General features: G+C 38.6%; 1 protein-coding gene across 1 annotated transcript in view; it reads right to left on the reverse strand.

Annotated features, from left to right (window-relative positions):
- The window catches only part of DCP2 (decapping mRNA 2), a 26,720-nt gene continuing 2,711 nt past the window's right edge, over positions 1-24,009 (reverse strand). Inside the window, exons 2-11 of the mRNA XM_075740728.1 lie at positions 18,661-18,812; positions 16,904-17,031; positions 16,396-16,494; positions 11,684-11,836; positions 9,908-10,020; positions 9,693-9,800; positions 8,792-8,915; positions 8,120-8,227; positions 6,367-6,418; positions 1-5,680 (exon numbers count right to left, since the gene is read on the reverse strand). Of these exons, the coding sequence (XP_075596843.1) occupies positions 5,517-5,680; positions 6,367-6,418; positions 8,120-8,227; positions 8,792-8,915; positions 9,693-9,800; positions 9,908-10,020; positions 11,684-11,836; positions 16,396-16,494; positions 16,904-17,031; positions 18,661-18,812 (1,201 nt within the window). The 3' untranslated portion in view covers positions 1-5,516. The remainder of the gene's footprint in view (positions 5,681-6,366; positions 6,419-8,119; positions 8,228-8,791; positions 8,916-9,692; positions 9,801-9,907; positions 10,021-11,683; positions 11,837-16,395; positions 16,495-16,903; positions 17,032-18,660; positions 18,813-24,009) is intronic.

Here is a 24,009-nt window from a genome sequence, read left to right on the forward strand (position 1 = left end):
TATAAAGTAATTTAATTTTACAGAGAAAAATTACAGTATAGAAGAAAATGTCAATTTAGTCATAGCCTCTTACATCGTGTGCTTCAGTTTCTGAATCAGTGAATAACAAATAAAATCATGATAATCAGTACAACAGATGTTACAGGTAGTTACAGATTTTATTTACTAAAATTGAAGAGTTGACTAATGCAAACTGTCTTCAAGATAACATAATGGAAATTGAATAGAATCTGTAACTTTACATGGTTTTAACCCTGTTAGTTGTACATACTTTCTACTTAATTAGCACCGATATGCCACTTACATACCAGTGAGGAAAACAGATCAAGTTCTTGAGCTTTAAACAAACAGGAGGAAGACATAACCCTTCATGCATGAGCCATATCATAAAACACTGGCTCCCTATTTTCTGCGAGGCATACAATGCTGCACAGAAAAGCGTTATCATTGAGCAGCAATACCTGAGTCAGCCCAGGCCCTGGAGCACGTACAGCAATCTAGCACTACGCCAGAATTAATGGACAAAACCCCACCTTTGTCTGTGGAGTCTGTTTTGCTTTTTAATGTTAAAGTGCCTCGCAAAAACAGCTAAACTACTCCTCAGGGCTGAAGTACAGCTTCCACATACTGCAGTGCCATGCAGACACAGGAAAGTTACTTAAGGATCCTGTTTTAAGTGTAGGCTTGAGAAGTATTGGCTGAGAGCTCTTACACAGTTTTGCATACTTTTCCTGCATTAACAAAAATATGTACCCAACCAGTAGGATATAAATGGTTCATCTCCCTAGTTCAGTAATTTTGCTCAAACCTGCTTAAAACATTTTGCAATGTAAGTTTTTCTCACAGTGGGAAGTGTGTTGTAGAGAACTGAGTTTGCAGGATCTGTATTCTTAAAAAGCTATAAATGCCTTGTTTTAAAATGATTAATGCTCTATGAGCTGTAATCATTTTCTTAAAGGCACTGAACTGTAACCCATAATGGAAACTAGAAGCTCGTTCTTCTGATCAACAATATAAATGCTTAAGAATGACAGAATATTCAACAGTGTTTCAGTAAATTCCATAGTGGACCTATTCAAATTTAAACATTCTGTACCCTGTCAATTTTTGATAATTACTTAAAAGCAAGCTTTCTTTTTTCTGTGAAGTATTGAAGGAAAAAAATTAAAGACACTTTTAATTCCTTCCCAGAAGTATCCCAGAGCTGAGAATAATTTAAAGATGAGGGTTTCTGTAAAGCTGAATCTGTATAATAAGTTAAGTCTAGCTTAAGCTAACATTTTCAATGAAAAGACAAGTTAAAACCCAAGCATTTAATTTTAAGGTACAGACTGCTAATCCAGTATACTTCCTCTTCTGTGATCTTAAATGTGGCCAATGTAATTGCTACATATGTTGTCTTCCTTTTAAGTTCACAATCTACTAGAAACAGTGAAATGCACACACAGCACAAATACTACTGCATCTATCAGTATGTACAGGATTAAGAACAGTGCAAATACTAGCATTTAGCCTACTTTCATTCTTGAACTACACTATTGCTATAAATGCATAAGAACAAAAACCTATTATGCAAGAGTAGTGACATTTCCAAGCCTAATTTACTGTAAAAGCACCTTCAGTTTGTAGAAATTTACTGTCTTAAATAATTTTAGTTGCTTCAAAAGCTGAAATATTTAATAACAAAAGCAAACTGAAATTATGAAGTCATGTATAAGCACCAGATTATTTAACATTTACAGTGCAAGACAATTTCTGTAAATAAAGTGATTTGAAATCACAAGAGAGGCTATTCTACCAGTTCTCAGTAATTTTGAGCTCCCTAACACATTTAGAGTATAACCTCTTAATTTAAAAGATGAAGGCACCTGACTTTACCTCTGAAAAAACCTTCTGTTGCCCAGAATTTATAAAAAACCAGCTGAGGATTAAATGGCCCACTGACCAAACAACTGGACAGCCAGTCACTCATGGAACAGCAGCACCATCTTGCACCACAGGATATTAGAGCTTGGATTCTTAATGTATACTCTTGCTTTTCACACCAGAATGACAAGTGCTGCTATAAACTGCAAATCAACAAAAGCAACTCTACTACAGTAAGTAAATTTGGAAAAAATAATTTCTTATCTGAAATTACAGTCTGAGAACAAGTCTGTTAGGTATAGCCAGACCCAAAGCCTGCCTTGTTTTTACAAGGAACTGTTACATTTATAACAGCCACAGGTAGGTGAAGGAAAAACACAGTAAGTATTGTTCTCAAATCACCAAATTAAATCAGTAAGATTAGAGCACAGCACAGAAGCCTGGAAAAGTGGCTAGGCCCAAAGTTTTATTAGAAACTATTTATGCAAGTTTGGTCTAAATAATTTACATTGTGTTAAAAAAATACTTTGATTGTGCAATAAATAAAGCTATTTCCCCTCTTCTTCCCAGTACCACTGTTTCCAGACTTCAAACTACGTAAGACACAGCTACTTTGAAAAGCATGCATGTACATCAAGGAGTTGAAGTTAATAGCATTTCAGCACAGAACATATGTCATTCAATTAGGCAGATCGCTCTTCAGTCCAAGTTCAAAGTTTAGAGCATTCTGTGAAGGAGAGATGCTAAAAATCTCACACTAAAAGAATTCAGGTAGTACTAGAAACTGCAAACTAGTACTAGATTCCCAGCACCCACACATTTGTAGGGTTTTTTGTTAAATGTTTGTTTATTCTGTGAGTTCTTTAATTTCAAGACCATTGAATGACTATTCATAATCTGAACAACCCCTTACAGGCAAGCATTCTCAAACTGAGCAATGTTTGTTTTTCAAGTATCTTGACATCAGCTCTCAAGTCTGACATGCAAACAGTTACTTGTTTCTCTGTGTCTAGCTCCCATAAAATAAAACCTCACAGAACTAAATTCTAAATATCACTTGTTATTTCTTCACTGTTTTACAGAAGATAATGTAAACTGTACTTCTAAACTTAGAATATACTTAATTATAAAAGAATGGTAAATAAGAACATAAACAATAGTAAACAATTAAAAATGTTCACAGTGCAGGGCACAATGGAACCCATAAGGTAGATCACATGCCACCACACTTACACTGTTTTAGAAACCTTACTGAGAAAGCAGAAAGCAATGTTACTACAAGAAACAGTACCCTTATACAAAGAAGTTAAGTTATTGCATATTTATCACATTTATTTGCAACTCACATTAAGGCTAGATTTACTAAAATAATGACAAATGTATAAGCCCCACTTTGGGTTCCTTAATGAAGCAACCAATTTCTTTTACACTGAACCAGCCTTTCAGTAAGAACTAAAAAAAATGACCCAGTGAACATAGAGGGCAGCCAGCATCTCCTATTCATAGGACACACTTGCTTCATTCTAAAGACTTCCTCTGCCTGGGACATGGTTTCCCGAACAGTTGGCAGAAGCTCCAAGTTCACTGTTTCATCAACATCCCCCATATTTCACAGAGCACTAGATGAAATACAACTAATTTATCTAAAAAAGTCAACTTACTTAAAGATTTCCACAGCCTGGTATTTAATCATGCCTTAGGAGAGTCTTGTAAACTCCACAGGCAGTAGCAGCCTCAGCATACGAATACAAACTTCTGCCTCACCATGAGTAAAGGCACTTTTGCTGGGAAATCAACAACTTGCACTAAAGAATTAACTAAAGATTAGTTTTCACCAGAAGCTGAACAACATAACCTCCTCCAGCATTATCCCACCTTCTCCATTACTGTTCTTCACCATTTACTATTTTGAACAGCCTTTGGATACTTTTTTAAAAATTTATTTTTTAAAACAAAGTGAGACAAAGCTAGATTGAGTTATTTCACGATTTGGTCTTGAAAGACAAGGCCCTCAGAACTCTTGTCCTCCAGACAGAGGAAATGCTGCAGTCTGTTTCTCCTGCTGACTGGTACAGAAGTCTAGCATTCCTGTCACCAAGACTAATACAGCATTAGAGTCCCAAACCACCTGGTGCCAGGCAGGTAAATAAACCAAGAGATAGTTCTAAAGCTATTTCGGAGGAAAACCACTAGGTAACAGATCAGGTAGGGTAGATGAAGTAGGGTGGTTGAAGGAAGACCAGGATTTTGGTTTTGGATGACATACGAGTTGCATAAAAACTCAGTGCATGAGCACACACTGATGAGACAAGGGCGTAGTTCATTCAACCTATGAAATTACCAATTACTCACCTTTATTTTAGGAAAAAGTCCATCTTTAAATCTGGGACAACAAGCTGCTGTGACAAATTTTTTCAAAGCATTTCTCTCAACTGCAAAGCACATGTTCAAAAACCCTTTAACTTGAATCATGAAGGTGATTTAACATTTTTTCACCTCAAATCTTACTGGTTTTTTTGTTCCCCCCCAATCTTTGATATTTTTACTAAGAAAGCATTGTAGCTGAAAATGACTGAGGCTACATTATTTAAATGCTAACTGCAAGTGCAATTCAATACTACTGGATATATACAGAGCATACACTACACAAGAGATCTGAGGACAACAGCACAGAATACAATACTGGACACCCTTAGAATACTTATTGCAAGCCTGATTAAGCCATTTAGTGTCACACAATGACTCTATTATCCATGCACCTGCCTTCCTCCTCAGTGAGATCTACAGAGGCCTATTTACATTCAGTATAAATTCTACACAAGTAACCTCTCACAGACAAAAGTTTAAGCTTTTCTTTTTTGAAAGCAGCTGCAACTGGGATAACACAAAACTTTGCAACTTCTTCTTACCCAGCTGGGGACAGTGCATAAGAGTTGAAGCTAGACACTTTGAATGGCTAAGTTCTACCCAGTTTGTGTATCCTCAATGAAGACAGAGGCAGAGTAGGTACAAGAAGTCAACATGGTATAGATTTGACTCCAAGTGCTACTGATCACCAGCCAACAGAAACTATCAGTGTGAAGGAGAGAAGGTATTTTGGGCAAGCAACCAGGACAGAGAAAGGATGACAGGCTGAGGCCAGGTTTGAAATGTGCAACTTGGTTTCAAAACCACTAGGACAGAGGAGTCCTCTGAGAATCAGTTTCATTGCCACTGCCATAATATTGCAATGTACTACACGATAATGACTAAAGTCCAATAATTTACATCAGAGCAGTTAAAATCTAGCAAGCTGGTATATTCCAACAGTTAAAAAAAAAAGTCAATGACATTCTACAAAACACACAGCAAGTTAAAAAAAAGAAAAAAGAATGCCCTCTAATGCACAGCTAGGAACAAGTGAACTGAACACTGGAAAGGTACTTTTGTGGACAAAGGCTATACTGCATTTAAAGTGCAACACTTGACTATGCCACTCCCACACTGCACAGAAAATAAACCCTTCCAAACCACCAGTCAGTCCCTGCATTGCATTTAAAAACAAACAAACAAAACAAAACCAAAAAACTCCTGAGAAAGAGTAAGGCTGGATAAGAAACCTCCTCAACTGCAACAGCCAAGTCTGATTTTTGTTCCTGTTAAGTTTGCTGTCAGAGGTCAAAACTTTTCATTATGGCATCATGGTCAAACTTGAAACTCAAGAAAGCTCTTGATGAGAAAGCAAATTTGTAATGGCCATTGCATGCCACAGAACGTCCCTCTACATGTTCTGGCAGTGGGTCTTCACTGGAGCAACACATCTCATATGCTGCATCTGTTTAAAGAGAAAAAAGCATGAAATAAATTTTAAAGTTATCAATAAGAGTATCAATAACAATACAAAGCCATACCTCAAATGTATATTCAATTAATATTTATGGCAAAATATATATGTCTGGTTTTAATTAAAAGAAGGTAACTCAAGCAGACATATTACAAGTCAGCTAGTGGCTAGAACAAATCTTGAAAGTCATAGCAATCTGGGGACACTTTCAATAGCCAGTGTTACCCACTTGCTGTTTTGCAAGTCATTTCTTAATAAGGAGGAAAGAAATACAACCTTATTTTCTGAGCAGTAAGAACTGTGTGCACTCTCCATAATAGACCATTACCAACTGCAGTTTATTACTAGCAGTACAGAAGAAAGCCTTGAACCAACACTCAGTTATCAGCATTGTGTTAACTCAGATGCTATTTTCCTAAACCAGCTTTCAGTTACTTTTTACTCAGCCACCTGGTGTAATCTGACAGTCCTAATAATTAAAGAGAAGTACTGCAAAACCAACATGAAGCAGCACATGAAGTTAAACAAATAATAATAAAAAAAGAAACCTGCCTTAAAAAGTAAGGCTTTATACAATTTGGTAGCTTAGCATACAAGGGAAAACCCTCAGCCATCATTATTGAGGTGCCTTCGGCCTGTAACACATGACAATGGCTGAAAATTCAGACTGCACTTGCCTGTTTCAAAGTGATCTTGAAGTCTTCTTGGATTAAGCCTTTTTTCACATTTCTGGTTAAGAGAATGACCATACATTACACACTTCAAAGAAATGACATTCTATTTCTTAGGGGTATAGCTTAAGCATCAGCTAAAAGGCATGCTAATTATATTTACTTTGACACACCTTCTGATGTGTGAATTATTTTACTTCTAACTCAGCATCAATTCTGTCATGTTACTTTATCTAGTAAGCACGGTTCAAGCCCACAAGTCTTTCAGAAGCATGCAACCTTTTAACACTCAACCATTTTTAAAATGTAGGGTTTTAGGGAAAATTTTTGAGTGCTTTCTAAATGTTTTAAGCTGGAAAAGTCTTGCATATGATGGTGTGGAATCAAAGTTACACATGCAGAACCCCATTGTTCAATCGGCTTGTCCCAAAAAGCAAGGGGAATGTATTTGCATATATGCTGCTACTGCCAATTAACATGCATTAGAGACCCAAACAGAACCCTCCAAGGAAGAGTTCAGTTTTAACCCCAGGAATGCTGCTGTAAGTATACAGAGAAAAGCATGGCCCTTTGCAGTCTGTGTGAATTAAGAGTTCCATGGCCTCCAAATTGCATAGAAAATTATCACTGGGCCATGAAATATTTAAATTTCAAGGACTGACAATCATGAAAATGTAAAAGAAACAACACAGAAGTATTTAGCACAGCCTGTAAAGAGCCAACAAAGTAACTATGGAGTATTAACAGTTCCACTTGTTTCCATCAAGATTCCTGTTACAGTTTTTTCTATACAACCAAATTTCTGGCCAGCCAATTCTTTGACTTTTCATTCTTGTACTCTCAGACCCAAACAGAACTAACCATTTCTTGCTACAGTGAGGATTTTACAGGACAAGAGTTTATGGTTTCTGCACTTCTACACGGAAAAACAGAGAGAAGGTAATAACCACAAGCCAGAATGGGAAGAATCTAGCCTACAGCCAGTAAACAAGAAAAACTAAAGCCTGGACAAGCCAGCTGAGCTGCATGGAGAACTGGGGCTCACTGCTGCACAAGAGCCAACAAAGGAGAATTGCAGAGCCATAAAGAATGGGTGGGGAATAAAAAAAGACATATTAAAAAACCAAAGGTATCTCAGTGAGCCTTCTCCTAGACAGCAGCACTGCCAAGACAAAGACAATTAGTTACTGCAAGGAAAAGGTAACAAACCAAGAATGTCATACTGGAATTTACAAACTGCTGTAGTTCTACTGTATGATTAAAAAATTCTATGAGATTCTGGCATTCAAGTCTGCATGTCAACATTTTTGTTACAGAGAAGGGAAGTAATAAGCATGTGCATTACTACTTTGTAGCTTATTTTTTTGCATAACAAAACTCCATGCTTACGATAATATATCATACATGAATAAATAAGACATGTACTACACTGAGTAATTATGACATACTACAGTAGACTATTACCTGACAGGAATCTGGAAAGGTGCAGGATTGTCTACTGAAACAGCTGACAAATTTTCAACTGCTAAAATAAGACTTACTTCCAAAATGCAAACTTTGAAGTTTAGTATGCTTGTCTATAGAAGTATATGCTTACGTGGTAATAAATGTCCTATTTCTACAAATACATACCAAATATTCTGATCGAATATATTTTTGACAGATATGCACTCTACTTACTTTCAGCAGGACATGGGCCTGGACATTTGTTAAGCATTACTAGAACCTGTTAATGAGACAGCCACTGCATGTTTCTTACCAAGGTATGGTTTTGCTTAACTGGCTGACTGTGAACTCCATTTGTTCTCTTCTTTTGGCTGGAAGTGTCTTGGTACTGCTTTCTGCCATTGTTCCTCAAGCTCTGGCTCTGCCATTAAGTCCAAAATACAGTAAAGAGAAGAGTTTAAATGGCAGCGTTGAACATCACTGCACTGACACGTCCTACTTAATAGTAAAAACTTTACTCCAAACAACCTCAAAACATGTAAACAGTATCTATTGTAGACAAACTGAAGAACACTGAAATTAACCAAACATACACTCAAGTTACAAAGAATCATCAGCTGTTACTCAGTCTCTCTTGCACTATTACAGACACTGTATTACACAAAAAATTCAGTTCAGTGAGTTCCCATACACTGATGCATATATACTAGTGGTACCCAAAATATTTCAAAATGGTACATGGAGAACACTAAAATGGTGGGTAGTCATTGCTATCTATACCCGAAACAACACAACTAACATCTGATACCACCTCTAATGTCAGATAAATCTGAGAATCCTTCAGATTATTTTTTTTCCCATGTTTTTATTTTTGCATGCTATAGTGATAAAATTCATTATTTTCATTCCAGAGAGGAATGAACATGAACAAAGACATCTGTTTTAAATAGCCAAGATGCATATGTTTGCCCAACAACCAACCTACCTTTATTTTCAAAACTTCAGACATCTCAGGATGATTATATGGCTTCTGTGGCTGTTTTGGCTTCACCCATTGCTCTCCTGAAAAGCCATCTGTAAACATCTGCTGACCGCAGCGAAGTTTGGGTCTAGTACAGGAAAACAAACAGAGTTTACAACACAACCTCAAAACTATCAATAGCAGAAGAGAAATATGAAAGAATTTTCTGCTTTTTGAGAACAACCTGGAAGACAAGCTTAAGTAACCTAGCGTGGAAACTTATAATACTCACTGCATTCACCCAACTTTGTTTTGCCTGCTGGCAGGAAACCTACGTTCTGCATAGGTAGCAGGCTAGGTCTACGTTAGCATTTGTCCTGTTGTTGTCAGTACTGATGCTGACCTGACTCAAATTACTGGAGCATAGCCCTCTCTTTGGGACTACAGGTTTTAAAGTTTGCTCTACCACTTTTAGCTCAGCTGAATCAAAAGCCCACAGCGCTTGTTCCCCTACTGACCACCACAGGTTTCCTCTAGCTAGCTACTTATAATAGTACTTTACAGTCCTACTTTAGAGAGCCCTATTTTTCCTCTGTGAACTGCCAAAAGCATTGAACTTGAAGCATTGAAAGTTATCTCCTTGGTTTAGCTTCTGTTTCTCAGATTCCCACAGACAGGACTCAAGAAATTATCTCAGTTCTGACACATGTGAGAATTTACAGGAAAAAAAAAGTGTATTGTGACATTAACTTCTCATCCTATTTACAGTCCTGTGAGATACGTCCACAACTATATTTTTTTTCTTTTATTAACCTATTCTATTACTGGAACACAAATACTTGGAGAAAGAGAAAGGACAAGCAGCTTGAGATGACAAATGTTTTATAGAAAAGATACAGAGGTGTTAAACTGACCTGGTTCTTACCTAGCTTTTTCCAAGTTGGGCTTAGAGGGTGTGCTCCCTGTAGATGAAAATCCGTTGTCACTATCTGAGGAATCTCCATTCCTTCGGGAAATCCATTCCCTCAGTGGCCTGTGAGCAAGGAGAAGTGCAACAAGATCTACTTACTAAAACAAATCTAAAGAAATTCAAGTTGTCTGAAAGGCACAGGCCTAGCATGTGCCTCATATCAAACATACCTGATGAAGGGAATTGCCATAAAAAATTTGTTAGGTGCCAAACCCAGCTTGGACTTCGGGGTCATGTCATTTCTGTGGCATGGTAATTTGTCAATGGAAAACCACTCAATATTCTAGAAAAACAAGAAATAAAACTAAAATACCCACTACTGTAGCCCTACACATTTGCAACATTCTGTATCCACCACAATTATTTCTCTTAATTTAAAAGTTACAGCGGAAGACTTTAACAGACCAGAACAGGGTTTTTCACAACAGGTTATTTAACAATGGGATCATTCTTCTGACTGCAACTACAGAGTGACAGATGGCACAGCACATACTCATTGCAAGATATGGCACCTAAAATATGGAAGGTATTATCCAGCAACTAAATTCTGAGTAAGGGTTTCGAAAGCCAACCAACCAAACCACTGCACACTGAATGCGACAAATAAAAGAAGAGGCTTTAAATAACTTTCAAAGCCACTACTATTCTTGCTATTTTTTTTTAAAGTGCCATCAAAACTAGACCACCAATACTAGTTCCAAAACTATCAGAAAGAAGGGGACTTAGTTTGCAGAGTAAGTTTCAGGTTTTGTTATAAAAGAAAAAAAAAACACATGGGCAAAAGACAGGATTTGTGTTATAATTTATACATTATAGTTTTAACTATTAAAACTGTATACTTTTAAGAATAGAGAACAAAATCAGGAATTCTGAATATACACAATGTAGAAGAACCCACATGAGGTTTTCTATTGCAGAACCTAGCCCCTAAACCTCAGTTTCAGATAAGATGCATATTATGGAAAGAAGTTACAAACTGAGCAGGTTTTCAATTTTTCTACAGGGAATACAAAAATGGCGTGCCTGGTTGTATTAAATCAGATGAAGACGGTGCTTCAGCAGGGAGAAAAAAAATATCTGTCATTGTAAGAAGTCTCCCTCACCCCCTGACGGTCACTGTTATAAAAAGGGAGGTATTTACTGTACATTTTTAAAATCCTCAAAGTTCATCCTCTTTTACTTTGTATTTTGAAAAACAGGTGTCTAACACAAGAAATTAAGAGACTCCTGTCTTGTCAACTACAAGTACCTTTTCCTATTCAGAAAGCCAGATGCCCTGTTCAGTGGCACCACCTGCATGAAAACATGGGAATAGCTGTTTTAAACTGAATTGCAATACAAGAAAGATATTCAAACTGCCAAGATTATGGATATCAGGAACAAAGTCTCCAACAAGTCTATTACCTGAGTCTTTGTTTCTGCCTTTCACAATACCTTTTAAAAGCCTGATGGTACACAAACCATCCAAAACAGTTCCTGTTTTCTGTCCCCTTCCCAACCTCCTCCTTAAAAATACACTGTTCTCCTAGGCGCAATGGTATTAGCCATGAAAGAGAACACAGTCCTTAGTTTCTCCTTCTGATATGCAGGCTTTTGTATATCACAAATTAATAATTACATCTTCAGAAGAACATATACTTATATATGCAGCTATAACTAGGAATAACTTGAAATTATTAACACACACACCACCTGAGAGAAAAGAAGGGGAGAATTATAGTATGACAGCATGCTCTAATGTTGTTTTCATGATAAATGGAGATGTCAGACAGATGGTCAAGATGGTGCAAGAAGTTAACAAGACCCTACAGTGCAGAAACGCCATTTGTACCTAGTATTTGAGGTATTCATCATGCTTGGTAGTTTTATTATTTTATAGACCATTAGTTTTAAAAATCAAGCTCCACAACCAAGGTTCCTATAGATTCAAACAAGTTAATACATACTCGAATTTCCCTTCTAGTTTTGGGGTTGAATTTTGTGTTCTTGGGAACTCCTGGAATGATATACAGCCGTGCTAATTGATCGTTAATTCGCAGTTCAATGTATTCGTCTTTGCAGATATAATCTTTTATGTCAAACCCAGTTTCTTCAAACACCTGAGAAGCATATAGATTAAATTAGTGTGTGTATTCAGATTTATCCTTTCAGAATCTATCACCACAAGGAAAGGAATGACTATTTTCCAGATCTACCCAAGAGAGCAGGCCACTGCTGGGAAAAACAAGCCTTTACACAGAGATATATCCTCAATGACAGAAAAAATATCTAAGATCCTATGTGCTTTACATTTCTCTAAGACAGACAGACCTGTAATAAAAGCTGAAACAACTCTATTACACTTCCATGTAGCAATTTATCAACATGGATGGGGAGTCTCTTGCTGCTCCTCCATGTTGCTGGATGCATGAAATCTTATTCACAGCAAAAACTACTATTTGGGGAGTAAAGAGATCTTCAAATTCTAGCAAGGTTTACCTGGACCTCAATTTTTCTTCTCTTTCAATTATCCTTCTACTTCATGAACCTTCTACCCCCAATACATACAATCATTTTTATGTTCATACCAAAATCCAGCAATAGGGTAGCAAAACTTTTACTACAAAATTCAAACTGCACATTCACAATGACATACAAATTAGAACTGCGCTGTCAGCTACTCTGAAGAAAAAAACAGTAGTGTTATACCTGCTGAAGATTAGTAGAAAGACAATGGTATTTTAAAAGAACATCATCTTTGTGTATTTTATGGTCTTGCAGTGAAGGATGATAGATTACAGAATGGTTTGGGTTGCAAGGGACCTTTCAAAGATAATCTAGTCCAACCCCCCCGCCACAGGCAGAGATGTCTTTCACTAGATCTGGTTGCTTAAAGCCTTACTTCAAAATATTTACTTCTGACAACATTCTCAAATATAAAAAGTTTAGAATATAAAAAGATTCATGTCAAAGACACCTAATAGCTTAACTCTGATCGTGCCTCTAAGCTTGCTAAGTAAATACTCATTTTTAGAAACTTCTTAGCCCTCAAAGTCTCCACAGGAAATACAAGTACTCAGAATGCAGGATTGATACCACTGTCCACAACATTTCTGCCCAGACAGTGGAACATGCACACGAACAATCACTCATAGAACTGGATATTAACCCCAGGGGCATTAAGACCCACTGCCAATAATCCAAAGGCAGAAGTCCTCAGTTAATTTTTTTAAAAACCAGATTTAGAATTAAAAAGAGACAGGATCTTCAATAAAACCTTTTCTCAACTCCGATCTCCTGTGCGTATATGTAATGAAAAATAGAACCAAATAACTGCATATAAAATAATAATAGCAGGAAATTCTCAATACATGTCATGCAAAATACTAATGTATACAATGGTATCAGGAAAATGGTTGTAAGTTCCATTTTTGAAAACACAGAGGAAATTAAACAACAATCTGAAAGAAAAAGATGTGTTTAATACAAAACAAAAAATTGACCAGTTCAAACTAGCACATACAACCCCCTCTTATATAAAAATAAAAGCAAGCCATCTTCCCATCTAACTACATTAAGAACAGTAGGGTTTAGGGGGAAAAAATAAAAAACAAACAAACCCCACCACCGCCCCAAACCCACCACACACTGTGTCAATCAAGAGAAGATATGCTTTTCCTCCATACTTCCTCTTACTACTAAACACTAATGTTTTCCCTTCCTAAATGATCTTTCCAGATGATTTAAGTGAATTCATTGTAGAAATTCCTTTTACCAAGAGAATCATCTATTTAGTATGGTTTTGCCCTCATCAACTTCTGAAATACTACTTGTATAGGCACTGCTCAGTGAAGACCTCTTCAATTAAACCTTATACAGATGCAGTTTATAGTTTTAGATCTCTGCTGACTCCAGTAAATGCAGATAAAAGATTTATGCACAGATATTACAGACATTCCAATTCCTGACTACATGTAAGCCTGGAAGAATTTGCCAGCCTACAATGACAATCTACCTTGATGGAAAAAGAGCATAGCATCAGTGTTGTTCACTAGTGTAATCTAAATCAATTCGCCAAATTAAAAAACACCATCAAAAGATATTATTTTTCCCGTATAACTATGTCCACTTTAATGCTTTTGCTAGCATAACTTCAAGTAAAGAGGAAGGTATACTTCACATCATTCCCTGTCGAAGCAGTTACTCATAGTTTGTCCTGTCCTGTAGTCCATTTATTTTTATGGTCTCCTCTCCCTTCAGTTCAGTCCTCTACACCAACCCTAAAAGCACCTGACTAGTAAAAGTTCAACTGAACAAGCTATTTATGGGGAAAGAGACATGCATTGAATAATCAAGTTAATCTTATTAAGTTCCTGCTCATCGCTCCCCAGCCCTTGAGTTCTGCAATGACAGTCCACACCATCCGTAGTTCAGTGTGCTGGTTTGGCTGTGATAAGAGTTAATTTTCTTCACAGTAGCTGGTATGGGGCTGTGCTTTGGATTTGTGCTGAAAACAGTGTTGATAACACAGAGATGTTCTTGTTACTGCTGAGCAATGCTTACACAGAGCCAAGGCCTTTGCTGCTCCTCACACCACCCCACCAGTGAGGAGGCTGGGGGTGGACAAGGAGTTGGGAGGGGACACAGCCGGGACAGCTGACCCCAACTGCCCACAGGGATATTCCATGCCATATGATGTCATGCTCAGCTTATAAGGGGCTGGAGGAAAAGGAAGAACGGGGGAGAGGGACATTCAGAGTGATGGTGTTTGTCTTCCCAAGTCACCGTTACGTGCGCTGGAGCCCTGCTTTCCTGGGGATGGCTGAACACCTGCCTGCCCATGGGAAGTGGGGAATGAATTCCTTGTCTTGCTTTGCTTGCACACACAGCTTTTGCCTTACCCATTAAGCTGTCTTTATCTCAACCCATGAGTTTTCTCACTTTCACTCTTCCGATTCTCTCCCCCATCACACCAGGGTGGAGTGAGCAAGTGGCTGCATGGTGCTTAGCTGCTGGCTGGGATTAAACCACAACAGTTCTTTTTGGGTCCAACATGGGGCACAAAGGGTTTCAGATGACGTCAGGTGTGATTGCAATGTTCTAGATTGAATTTATAGCTGTTATTGCTGTTTAGCTATTAATTGGCAGGCTCCTGTGCTTGCCGTGGGGCTTGCTTGCCTTAATGTATATTACAGTCCAGTGCTTGTTAGTGACTGTTTTTTGCTTTTGCTGCTTGCTGCACCGCTTATCATCTCACTCTGCTGTGCCTGAGAACATTTTGATAACAGCAGTGGCGATGCGCCTGGGCTGGCAGATGGCCAGGGCATCGCTGCTGTTTCTGTGCTGCCGTCCTGGACAGGCTGGAACCCCTGTGTGCACTCGAGTCGAAGGGGCTGTGACCTGGGGATGAGCCCACGTGGGGCAGGACATCCCAAAGCATCTGTGGCCATGGTTATGTCTGTGCCACAGCAGGTATACCTCTGGAGGCGTTGTGAGCCAAGGATGAGTCCACGCTGGAGAAGGTACGCCTCAAAGCATCTGTGGCTGTAGATAAGTCCATGCTGCAGCAGGTACACCGTGAAGCATCAGTGGCTGTGCATGAGGTCATGCTGGAGCACCTCAAAGCATGTGGCCACGGATGAGCCCACAACAGGGCAGATTTATTTCTGAAGGGCTGAAGTGACTGTGGGCTAGGCCATGCTGGAGCAGGTATGTCTCTGAAGGCATTGTGGCCTATGGGAAAGGCCACACGGGAACAAGTGCACCTCAAAGCGACTGTGGCTGCGGGTAAGTCTATGCCACAGCAGGTACACCCCTGGAGAGACTGTGGCTCATAGATAAGGCTCCACTTGGAGCAGGTACACCCCTAAAGGACTGCAGTCTGTGGATAAGTCCAAGCCGGAGCAGGGGCAATGGGAGGAGTTCACTGCAATGTTAAACCTGATGGTCTGGCCCAAAGGGACTGGGGTGGAGACTGTAATGGAAATACCTTTAAATTGTTGTAACCCAGGACTGGATGTGTTATGTTATACGAACATTGAGTTTCTACCAGTAATTCTTTTACAGGGTATTTTTTTTTAATATGCAGCTTAACTATATGTGTAGGTCTCCAGCAGCAATAAATCCCACAGATTATTTTTCAGATTTTACTTGCCATATAAATGCATTATGGAAAAATAGAAAAAGTTCTTCACAATTTTTACATATCTTCTACAACCTCCAACTCAACTCTTTAGCCTGTTTACATAGCCCAGCGCACATAAGCTAAATTCCCATTCTTCTACCTTTTTATAGTTATGGTTGCTCTTGAAATTAATATTCCAAAAGCTACAAATTATGTAAGATTTCCCAAGCACCAAAAATAATACTTAAAAGTAAACTGACAGTTCAGTAGAGAACTTTAAAAAAATCACTGTTCAATGTTTTTAATTGTTTTGCACTAACTTGCTAAGTTGAGTACTATTTTTAAATTATATAACCACACCCTTGATTATCACACTGGAACTCAGAAAAGCACTAAAAGCTACAGCAGAAGACTCCTGCAGAACAGACTATTTATTTACCTAATTTCAATAAAGAGATATCCAAGTAAAATGTCTTTTCATCTAATGCATACATCTTCCTCACAGCAAAATTTCATTTCTTTAGATTTAAGCTAAGTGAATCAAATATAACTTACCTCTCTAGCAGCACAGTCATGAGGAGCCTCTTCTTTATTTACTTTCCCTTTTGGAAATCCCCAACCAGACTTCGCTAAATAGCCCTGAACCAAAAGAACCTGCAAAGTATAAGGGAATGCAACTGTCAGACACCCACTACTCTAACGAATGTCTGTTAGATGTCTTCCCTTCACCATCCCCTGCTACTCCAAAACAATACTTTTGCCTGGAGGAAGGAACGCATGAGGTTTTCTGTGTTCTAGCAACAACTGTGAAATTTTTTATGGGATCATGCAACTCACAATAAAAAAAAACCAAAACTGAGTAGAAAAGCAAGCAGAAGTGTGTTCACTGTCTCCCATATTATATTTCTGTACACATTCAACAGTGTTAATAACCGTCACGTCTTTGTGAATCTGAAGCACTTTTTTTTCTCCTCCTGATGAAAAATGTAAACACCAAAAAGATTACCTCTACTAGCATATGTCATCCTTCCCTCTAGCCCTTCACAACTATTTCCGTACTTACATTTTCAAGTGTTTCATCGAGAATAATTGCACCATAGGTTGGCACTCCCATTTTGTATTCTTTCCACTCATCTAAAACCTTTTGTACATCTTCACCTTGAGGCAGTAAAAAAGGGCAGTGACTGAAGAGTACAGCAGCATGTTAAGGAAGATAAACTTTAGCATCCAATCTCAAATCACACGCAGACATACAAAAGATACCCATCCAACATTTATGATAACAATACTCCCTCCACTAAATGCTTTCAAGATACATTATCTTGGAAGTAAAAAATATTATTGAATAATCCATTACAAAACTCTAAAGGAAAGCATCAAGTAATTTGGTAATTCTAATACGAGCCAATTTAAAAAAAAATAGAAACGAGAAAAGATAGTGCAAGGCTGCTTGTTCCAAGGAAGGTCTCCCCTAATTTTGAAGGAAAAGCATCCACATAACTTATTTTGAATATGTATTATTCTTAAACACATTGTTTTCCACTTTGAAGTGAGAGACAAAAATACGGTTTCATCTTCTGCTTGAAGTATGCAGAGATAAATTTTTCCCTCAATCATTGTTAGAATATGGTACAGAATATGTACTTAAGTGTTTACCATGCAACAAAATTACTGTTAATGACATCAAGTTACAGAGATCTAAATTCTAATCACTTTACCAAAATCCACCATGCAGAGAAAACATGAACTACCTGTATAACTCGAAAACTTTGAAAGCAAATCTGCAAGTCCCTAATAAAAGTATTAACATTACATATCGGATATAAAATTCTACTACCAATAAAAAATATTCCATAGCAGACTACTTAGAAGTACAGAACTGCAGCAGAACTAGTATTTCTGGTAAATGTGAGCTGGAGAGGGACAGAAGTAACAAATAAATAACATCTATTACCTTGTATTTTTCCAGGAACATCTACAATTACTAAAAGAATTCTGTTGGTCTGAAAATACCTGTATACCTTAGATAAAGAAATAACTGTATAATACCAAGCAACAGAAAATAATCCTATTTTTACCGTTTATTGTTAACATAAAAGCTGTAGTGTTTCAAAGTAAGTCTCTGTTATCAAACTAACAGATAGGCACACTGTGTAGTGAAAACACAGATAATATCATGAAAGTTAGAAGCAATACTTCAATCCCATATCAAGAATATATGGGAAAAGGTTAAAACTACAGCACTTGCTGGATGAAAGTCACGAGTTTTTCTCCAGCAAGGACTAGATAGCATACATTCCAGCAGCCCTTGTAGGCAATGAAAAAAAGCAGAGGCAAACCACATGAATTCAGTAAAAATGCATCCTCTCCCCTATCAACAGAACTGTTTCTAGGAACAACTGTCAGTACTTCCAACAAATATATACCACTACCCATTGGGGAACACATACCATCTTCAGCTACCTTAACATTTATGTCACCGTTTACTTGGGAAGCGATTAAAGAGACAAAACACCATGAAGAGCTCCAACAGTTCATCTTTGAACCCTACCTAGTCTGCCAAAGTGGATAAATCCTCAAGGATCAGAAATAACCAGTTTTCCACAGTTCTTCAGCAGTCTGAGAAACACCTATTTTATGGATGCCACAAAGTCATGGAAGTAATGAACAGATAAGAATCATATAACTAGCAATACTAACTTTTAACCACTAACATATGAACTGACATTTTCCTGCTGCAAGTATGAAATTTCAGTTACAATATTCAGTTTACACTTTATCCGCTGAGGCAGAAAACAATCACAGTAATAAAAAGGATATCAGCTTTAGCAAAGTCTCTTATCCCACACTGAGGTAATCCTGGTGTGTTTTGCATATAGAAATCCAAGTAAAACCAGTGGGCAAGTTCAATCTGAAAACACACTCTGATTGCATTATCTCTCTCTTCACTTGGAATGTGCAAAATAAATCGGCTGTCAGGAAAGAAAGAAGAGTAAGATTAGTCAGATCTATCAATTTAAAGAAATCTAACAACAAAAATGCATTGCAACAGTGGAATTCCTGATCCATTAGCACAGAGCAACAGAACATCAGATCTTCCTTGTGGTCTGGACAGCAAAAGGTTTTCACACCAAAGTAAAATACAACTTTTACAGTCAAGAAGGAGCATGGATCATAATATTCTTTAACAAAAGTCAATTACAATAAATTAAGTAAATTATCTATTGTGCAAACAGAGAGAGTGAAGACATCCTACATAAATGGCTACATTACAAGAATTAAAGCATTTTTACATATCCAGTAAAAAACATCTGCAAACTCTGATAACAGATGTCAATGCACTTTTTGCTGGACACAAGTTAAATACAGCTATGTATCTTCACTTAAAACCACAGCAAACTATTAATTTATGTAGATTTGAAAATTCAATACACCCTATTAATTTTCTCAGTCTGAAATAGAATATGGACAATTGGTTTTTCAAGTCTACTTTATGCTTTAGCTCAGATACTGGCACATAAATGTAGAGTTCCAGAGATGTAAGTAGCACTTTGCGATAACTTGTTTTACTTAAGCAGAAGAAGCTTTACTTATTTATTTTTAATATCAAGAACAACAGAATTTTATTTTTAGAAATTTGTCATCCGCCCCACTGAACTTAAACCATATGGCAGAGATGTTTCACATCCAGCTCCTGAGTACCACCAGCTAAATTCCAAAAGCACATAATATCATTACCAGAACTAGAAATACTTCAGACATCTTTACTTAAAATTTGACAAGTATAAATAGTTAAGGGATGTCAAAAGCAGTTGCCTCTCCCAGCCACTCCAGCCAAGGACTGCCTCCTGCCTGGCTGCTGGAGCCCAACTCAGTGCCCTGGGGTCTCTGTGCAGGCTGAGGGACACAGCTGCCACTTTCCCTTTGGCAGGTTCAAGTAGTAGCAAAGCCGAGCATGTATCCCAGTGACACACACACAGGACACTAATGCAGCTGGTCACACAGGCTGCCACAGACAAGGCACTGCCTTCAATAGCACCTACATAGAAGACTCACACAAAACACAAGCACAGAGAACCAAGTTCCCTTTTCTTCAGCTGGCAGAGGCAGAAGTTCACCGGTGCAGGCACACACTTTATGTTCTCCAGGTTCACAAGTACATGCACATTCACAGGTCCCCCAAGTACCAGCATGGCTCCCTCGGTCCACCCAATACCCTTGCCCAGATTCCAGGCCCTCATACCCATCACACAAGTCCCTGCCTTGGTCCAGCTTGAAGTTTGCTAGTAAGTACACGTGCACAACAGGTTTGACGAAGATAAGACACTTTCCTCCGACACCAGCCCAGCAACTGGCACCAGGCACATGGGCTGTGACCCACAGTCCTGCTCCAGCCACTGGTGCTCTGCCCCACACTTGCCTCACTCACACAGTTCCCCTGCAGTAGCTGGTTTTCAGGACACTCACCCTCCCCATCCCAGCGGCTGAAAGATGAGACCCTCCCACCCATACAAGTAGCTGGCACTGAAGCATCCCACTCACTCCAGTAGCTGACACCCCATCCACTCACACACATAGCTATCATCAGCAGCTGGCACTTCATCCTTGCAGCACACACATAGATGGGGTAGAGAGTGAGATTACACAGAGAGAAAAGAAAAGATTTAATAAGATGATGTAAGAAGATAGGACAGACTGTGGCAATCAGGTAAAATGCACATCCAGACAAGCATACTGACTGGCCCAGTATTACACACAACCAGCCCTTCTTATACTCCCTTTCTGCCTACCCCTGCTTTGTGCCATGTGTGTCCCTCCCACCCCCCCAGCCTAGTGTGTGGCTTCTACCCTGGTTTACAGCCTTATCAGATCCAAAAGCCAGGCTGGTCTTCTGGAAGCGATGCTTGTGTTTTCTTGACAGACTGTCAATTAGTGTGACTGGCAGGTTTGTTCTTCTCATTTTTCTCCACTTTTGTTTTCCTAGGTCTGTGTCTGTATATTTTTGGTTCTGATTTCCCCCTTAAGGTCTCTGCTTAGATAAAATTGCGGGAATGAACATTCCCACACCCCGACATGCACTCATCAATCAGTGGCCAGGTTTGGTTCTCATCACCGCCTCCCTTATCATTCCTTCCTCAGGTTTGTGTCCCTGTACACTTTGTTTATGGCTTCCTCCTTTTCTTATTATCCTGGTTTTGCTTTGAAAAAGGTCCTTGACCAGATTCCCTTAAAGAAGCAGACACTCTCCCTTACATAAATAACCTTATTCACTTCAACTACAGTATTGTCCTACTTGCCAATTTTCATCTGGCAGTAACATTCCCCACGTGCTCCTTTCTTTTGAAGGCTTTATTACTGCTGAAAATAGCCCTTTCATATAAAGCTGTTGTAGATTAAAGGTAAAACAAAAAAGTCTATTTTATAACTAGCTGATGATGTTTTCTTGCCCCAGCACTGCAGTTGAACACAAATCTGAAGATACTATACAAGTAGTACCAAACAGGAATAAGAACACACCAGCATTAGGCTTAGAGTAACAAGAGCAAAGCCAATTAGAACACTGCTTATTAATCAAAAAGTTAACTCCTAAGTTACTTAGAGTGACTGAAGCGCTAACAACAGGCATCTCCAGGTGCTGGGAGCAGGGGGGCTGCAGGGTGGCCTCTGTTGAGAAGTGGCCAGCACTGCCCTGTGCTGGACCCATCACAGGGCACAGCTGAAGCCAGCAGCCAGGATGGTGGGGCCTCTAGAGAAGCGTATTTAACAAAGAGGAAAAAATGCCAGGCATGCAGAAGAGAAAAAGAATGTGAAACAGCAGCACAAACACCAAGGTCAAAGAAAAAGGAGTGAGAGGAGGTGCTCCAGGGCACAGCAGATGTCCACACTGCAGCCTGTGCAGGATCCCATGGCAGAGCAGATGGACATTTCCTGAAGGAACTTCAGCCCATAGGATTGACCCCACACTGGAATAGGGGCAAAGCATGAGGAGAAAGGAGTGGCAGAGAGAGAGTGTTATGGACTGACCACCACCCTCATTCCCCACCCCCCCATGCTGCTCAGAGGGGAAGAGGTAGAGGAGTTGGGAATGAAGGGGTGAAGTTGAACCTGGGAAAAATGGGGATGTAGGGGAAGGTGGGTTCAAGTTTTCTTCTTCTTTATTTCTCTCTATCCAAATCTGTTTTAACTGGCAACAAACTAAATTTATTTTCCTCAAACTGAGTCTGTTAACTGGTAAGCAACCTTCCTGTCTCATCCTGAGCCATAAGCTTTTCCATCCTACTTTTTCCCCCATCCTGTTGAAGAAGGGGAGGGAGCAGCTGGGTGGGCATTGGGCTGCTGGCCAAGGTTAACCCATCACAGTCCCAAAGTTAAAAGATGGGTTAACAGCACTTGCTTATAGGAGAAAGAGAGCACCAAGAAGCCCCAAAACCTACATTAAGACTCTGTACCTCCACTTATTAAGTGAAGAACAACCCATAGCACAAAACAGCATGACAAAAAAATTACATGGATATCTGTGACTTGCAATTTAACAGGATGGTCAGAACAGTCCTACAACTGAAGCATAAACACACAATAACTTAGCATAACTAAAATAAACTGTATCCTGGCCTTGTGTGACTAACACAGCCTAGGAACTCAACAAGTGTTAGAAGACATTATGTACCTGGCTTTAGCTTTCAAACTGTTTTCACATGCTGGCAAGTAACATTTTATTCTCTGAATACAAATTCTAAGTATAGATGTCTCTTAATTTAGTTTATCAGCAGGAAAAAAAGCTGTGACAGCTTTAAAAAAAAGAAGTGTTAAGTGAAAGTCCATTAGACTAATGTTTTTAATCTTATTTTTGTTATCCTTAGGAGAATGGTTTTGCAATGAAAACATTTAACAATAATCACCACTGTTATCAGTTATTACACTCAATTCTCACACAGATCTCTATAGCTGAATATAAAAGCCTACCCTGTTATTTTGTACTGTTGGAAAAAGTTGTGAGTTTTGGTTTGGTTTTTAAGAGCTAGCTTATATTTTTTTCCTAGTACAGGTTTCAGTGCTGTATAATTTCAGTATTAGATTCTGTGAGTCAGCTATGAAAGTTTGACTCTGAACATACCCATTACAACAGGTTAACTTTATATGTTGAGCTCCACAGGAAGAACAAAGCCCAAGGCCTGAGAGCCTTTCACCCAGCGTACTTGATTTAATAAAGCAAACACGCAAGACAATTTTCAGTAACATGCATTAAAAAAAAATATCTACATTTAATCTTAGCTGTAACCTATTTGAAATTATTATATATTCCACTGTGCACAGCATGGAAAAACAGTAAAGTTAATATCAGAGAAAGCATCCACAAGTACACATTGAGCCTGCAGGGTTTGGTTTTTTTAATCTCCCACAGAGAAATAGGTACACTAAGTTTCCCTTGTCTAATTAAAAACTTAATTTGATGCTGAATGCTACAGTTGCTACCAAATAGCCAAACTTGACCCTCAGCAAAATATATGATCACACAAATATTGCAAGAAAAGCTTTGTAAATGTAACATCAAGCCATAAACCCAGTCTAAGAGCATAATCCAGACCCTCCTAGAAGTTCACGTATCTCAAAACTGAGTTGCTTTAAGTGACTGCAGACAATAAAAATTTGGTGTCTCAGCCCAGTTAACTATACAATTGAATAGTATTTGTCCACTTAAGATCAAAATCGACTACTACAAAAAAGAAATCCAGTCATCCTGCACAGTACCTAAAAACTTGGAAGCTTTAGCTCAATTGCAAAAAAAAAAATAATTGATGTGGTAAAGGTTGCCCAGCAGTAATTCTTGGTTTTTTAACCTTCTGGGCTCAACAAAAACAAACAAACAAACAAGAACAACCACCACACCCTCCCTTCAAGACATAAAAAAATTAAGATACCAGCTAAGGCACCTCAAGTGTCTTTGGAGCTAGCAACAGCCATGAGAATTACCTGCAGGCATTAAAACAGCTGTAGCTGCCCCAGACAGTGGAATTATTATTTAGACTAATTGACTGAATTAGCTGGAACAGCTGCAAGTGATCTGAGGACTTACACACGAGCCTCTTTGAGTAGCCTCTGTGTGGAACCTCCCTGAGCCTCTGCCTAGGTAGGAGCCCCTGTGAGGAATTTATAAAGAAAGTGGTTAGC

This window comes from Balearica regulorum, chromosome Z (assembly GCF_011004875.1).
Source record: "Balearica regulorum gibbericeps isolate bBalReg1 chromosome Z, bBalReg1.pri, whole genome shotgun sequence".
Classification (NCBI taxonomy): domain Eukaryota; kingdom Metazoa; phylum Chordata; class Aves; order Gruiformes; family Gruidae; genus Balearica; species Balearica regulorum.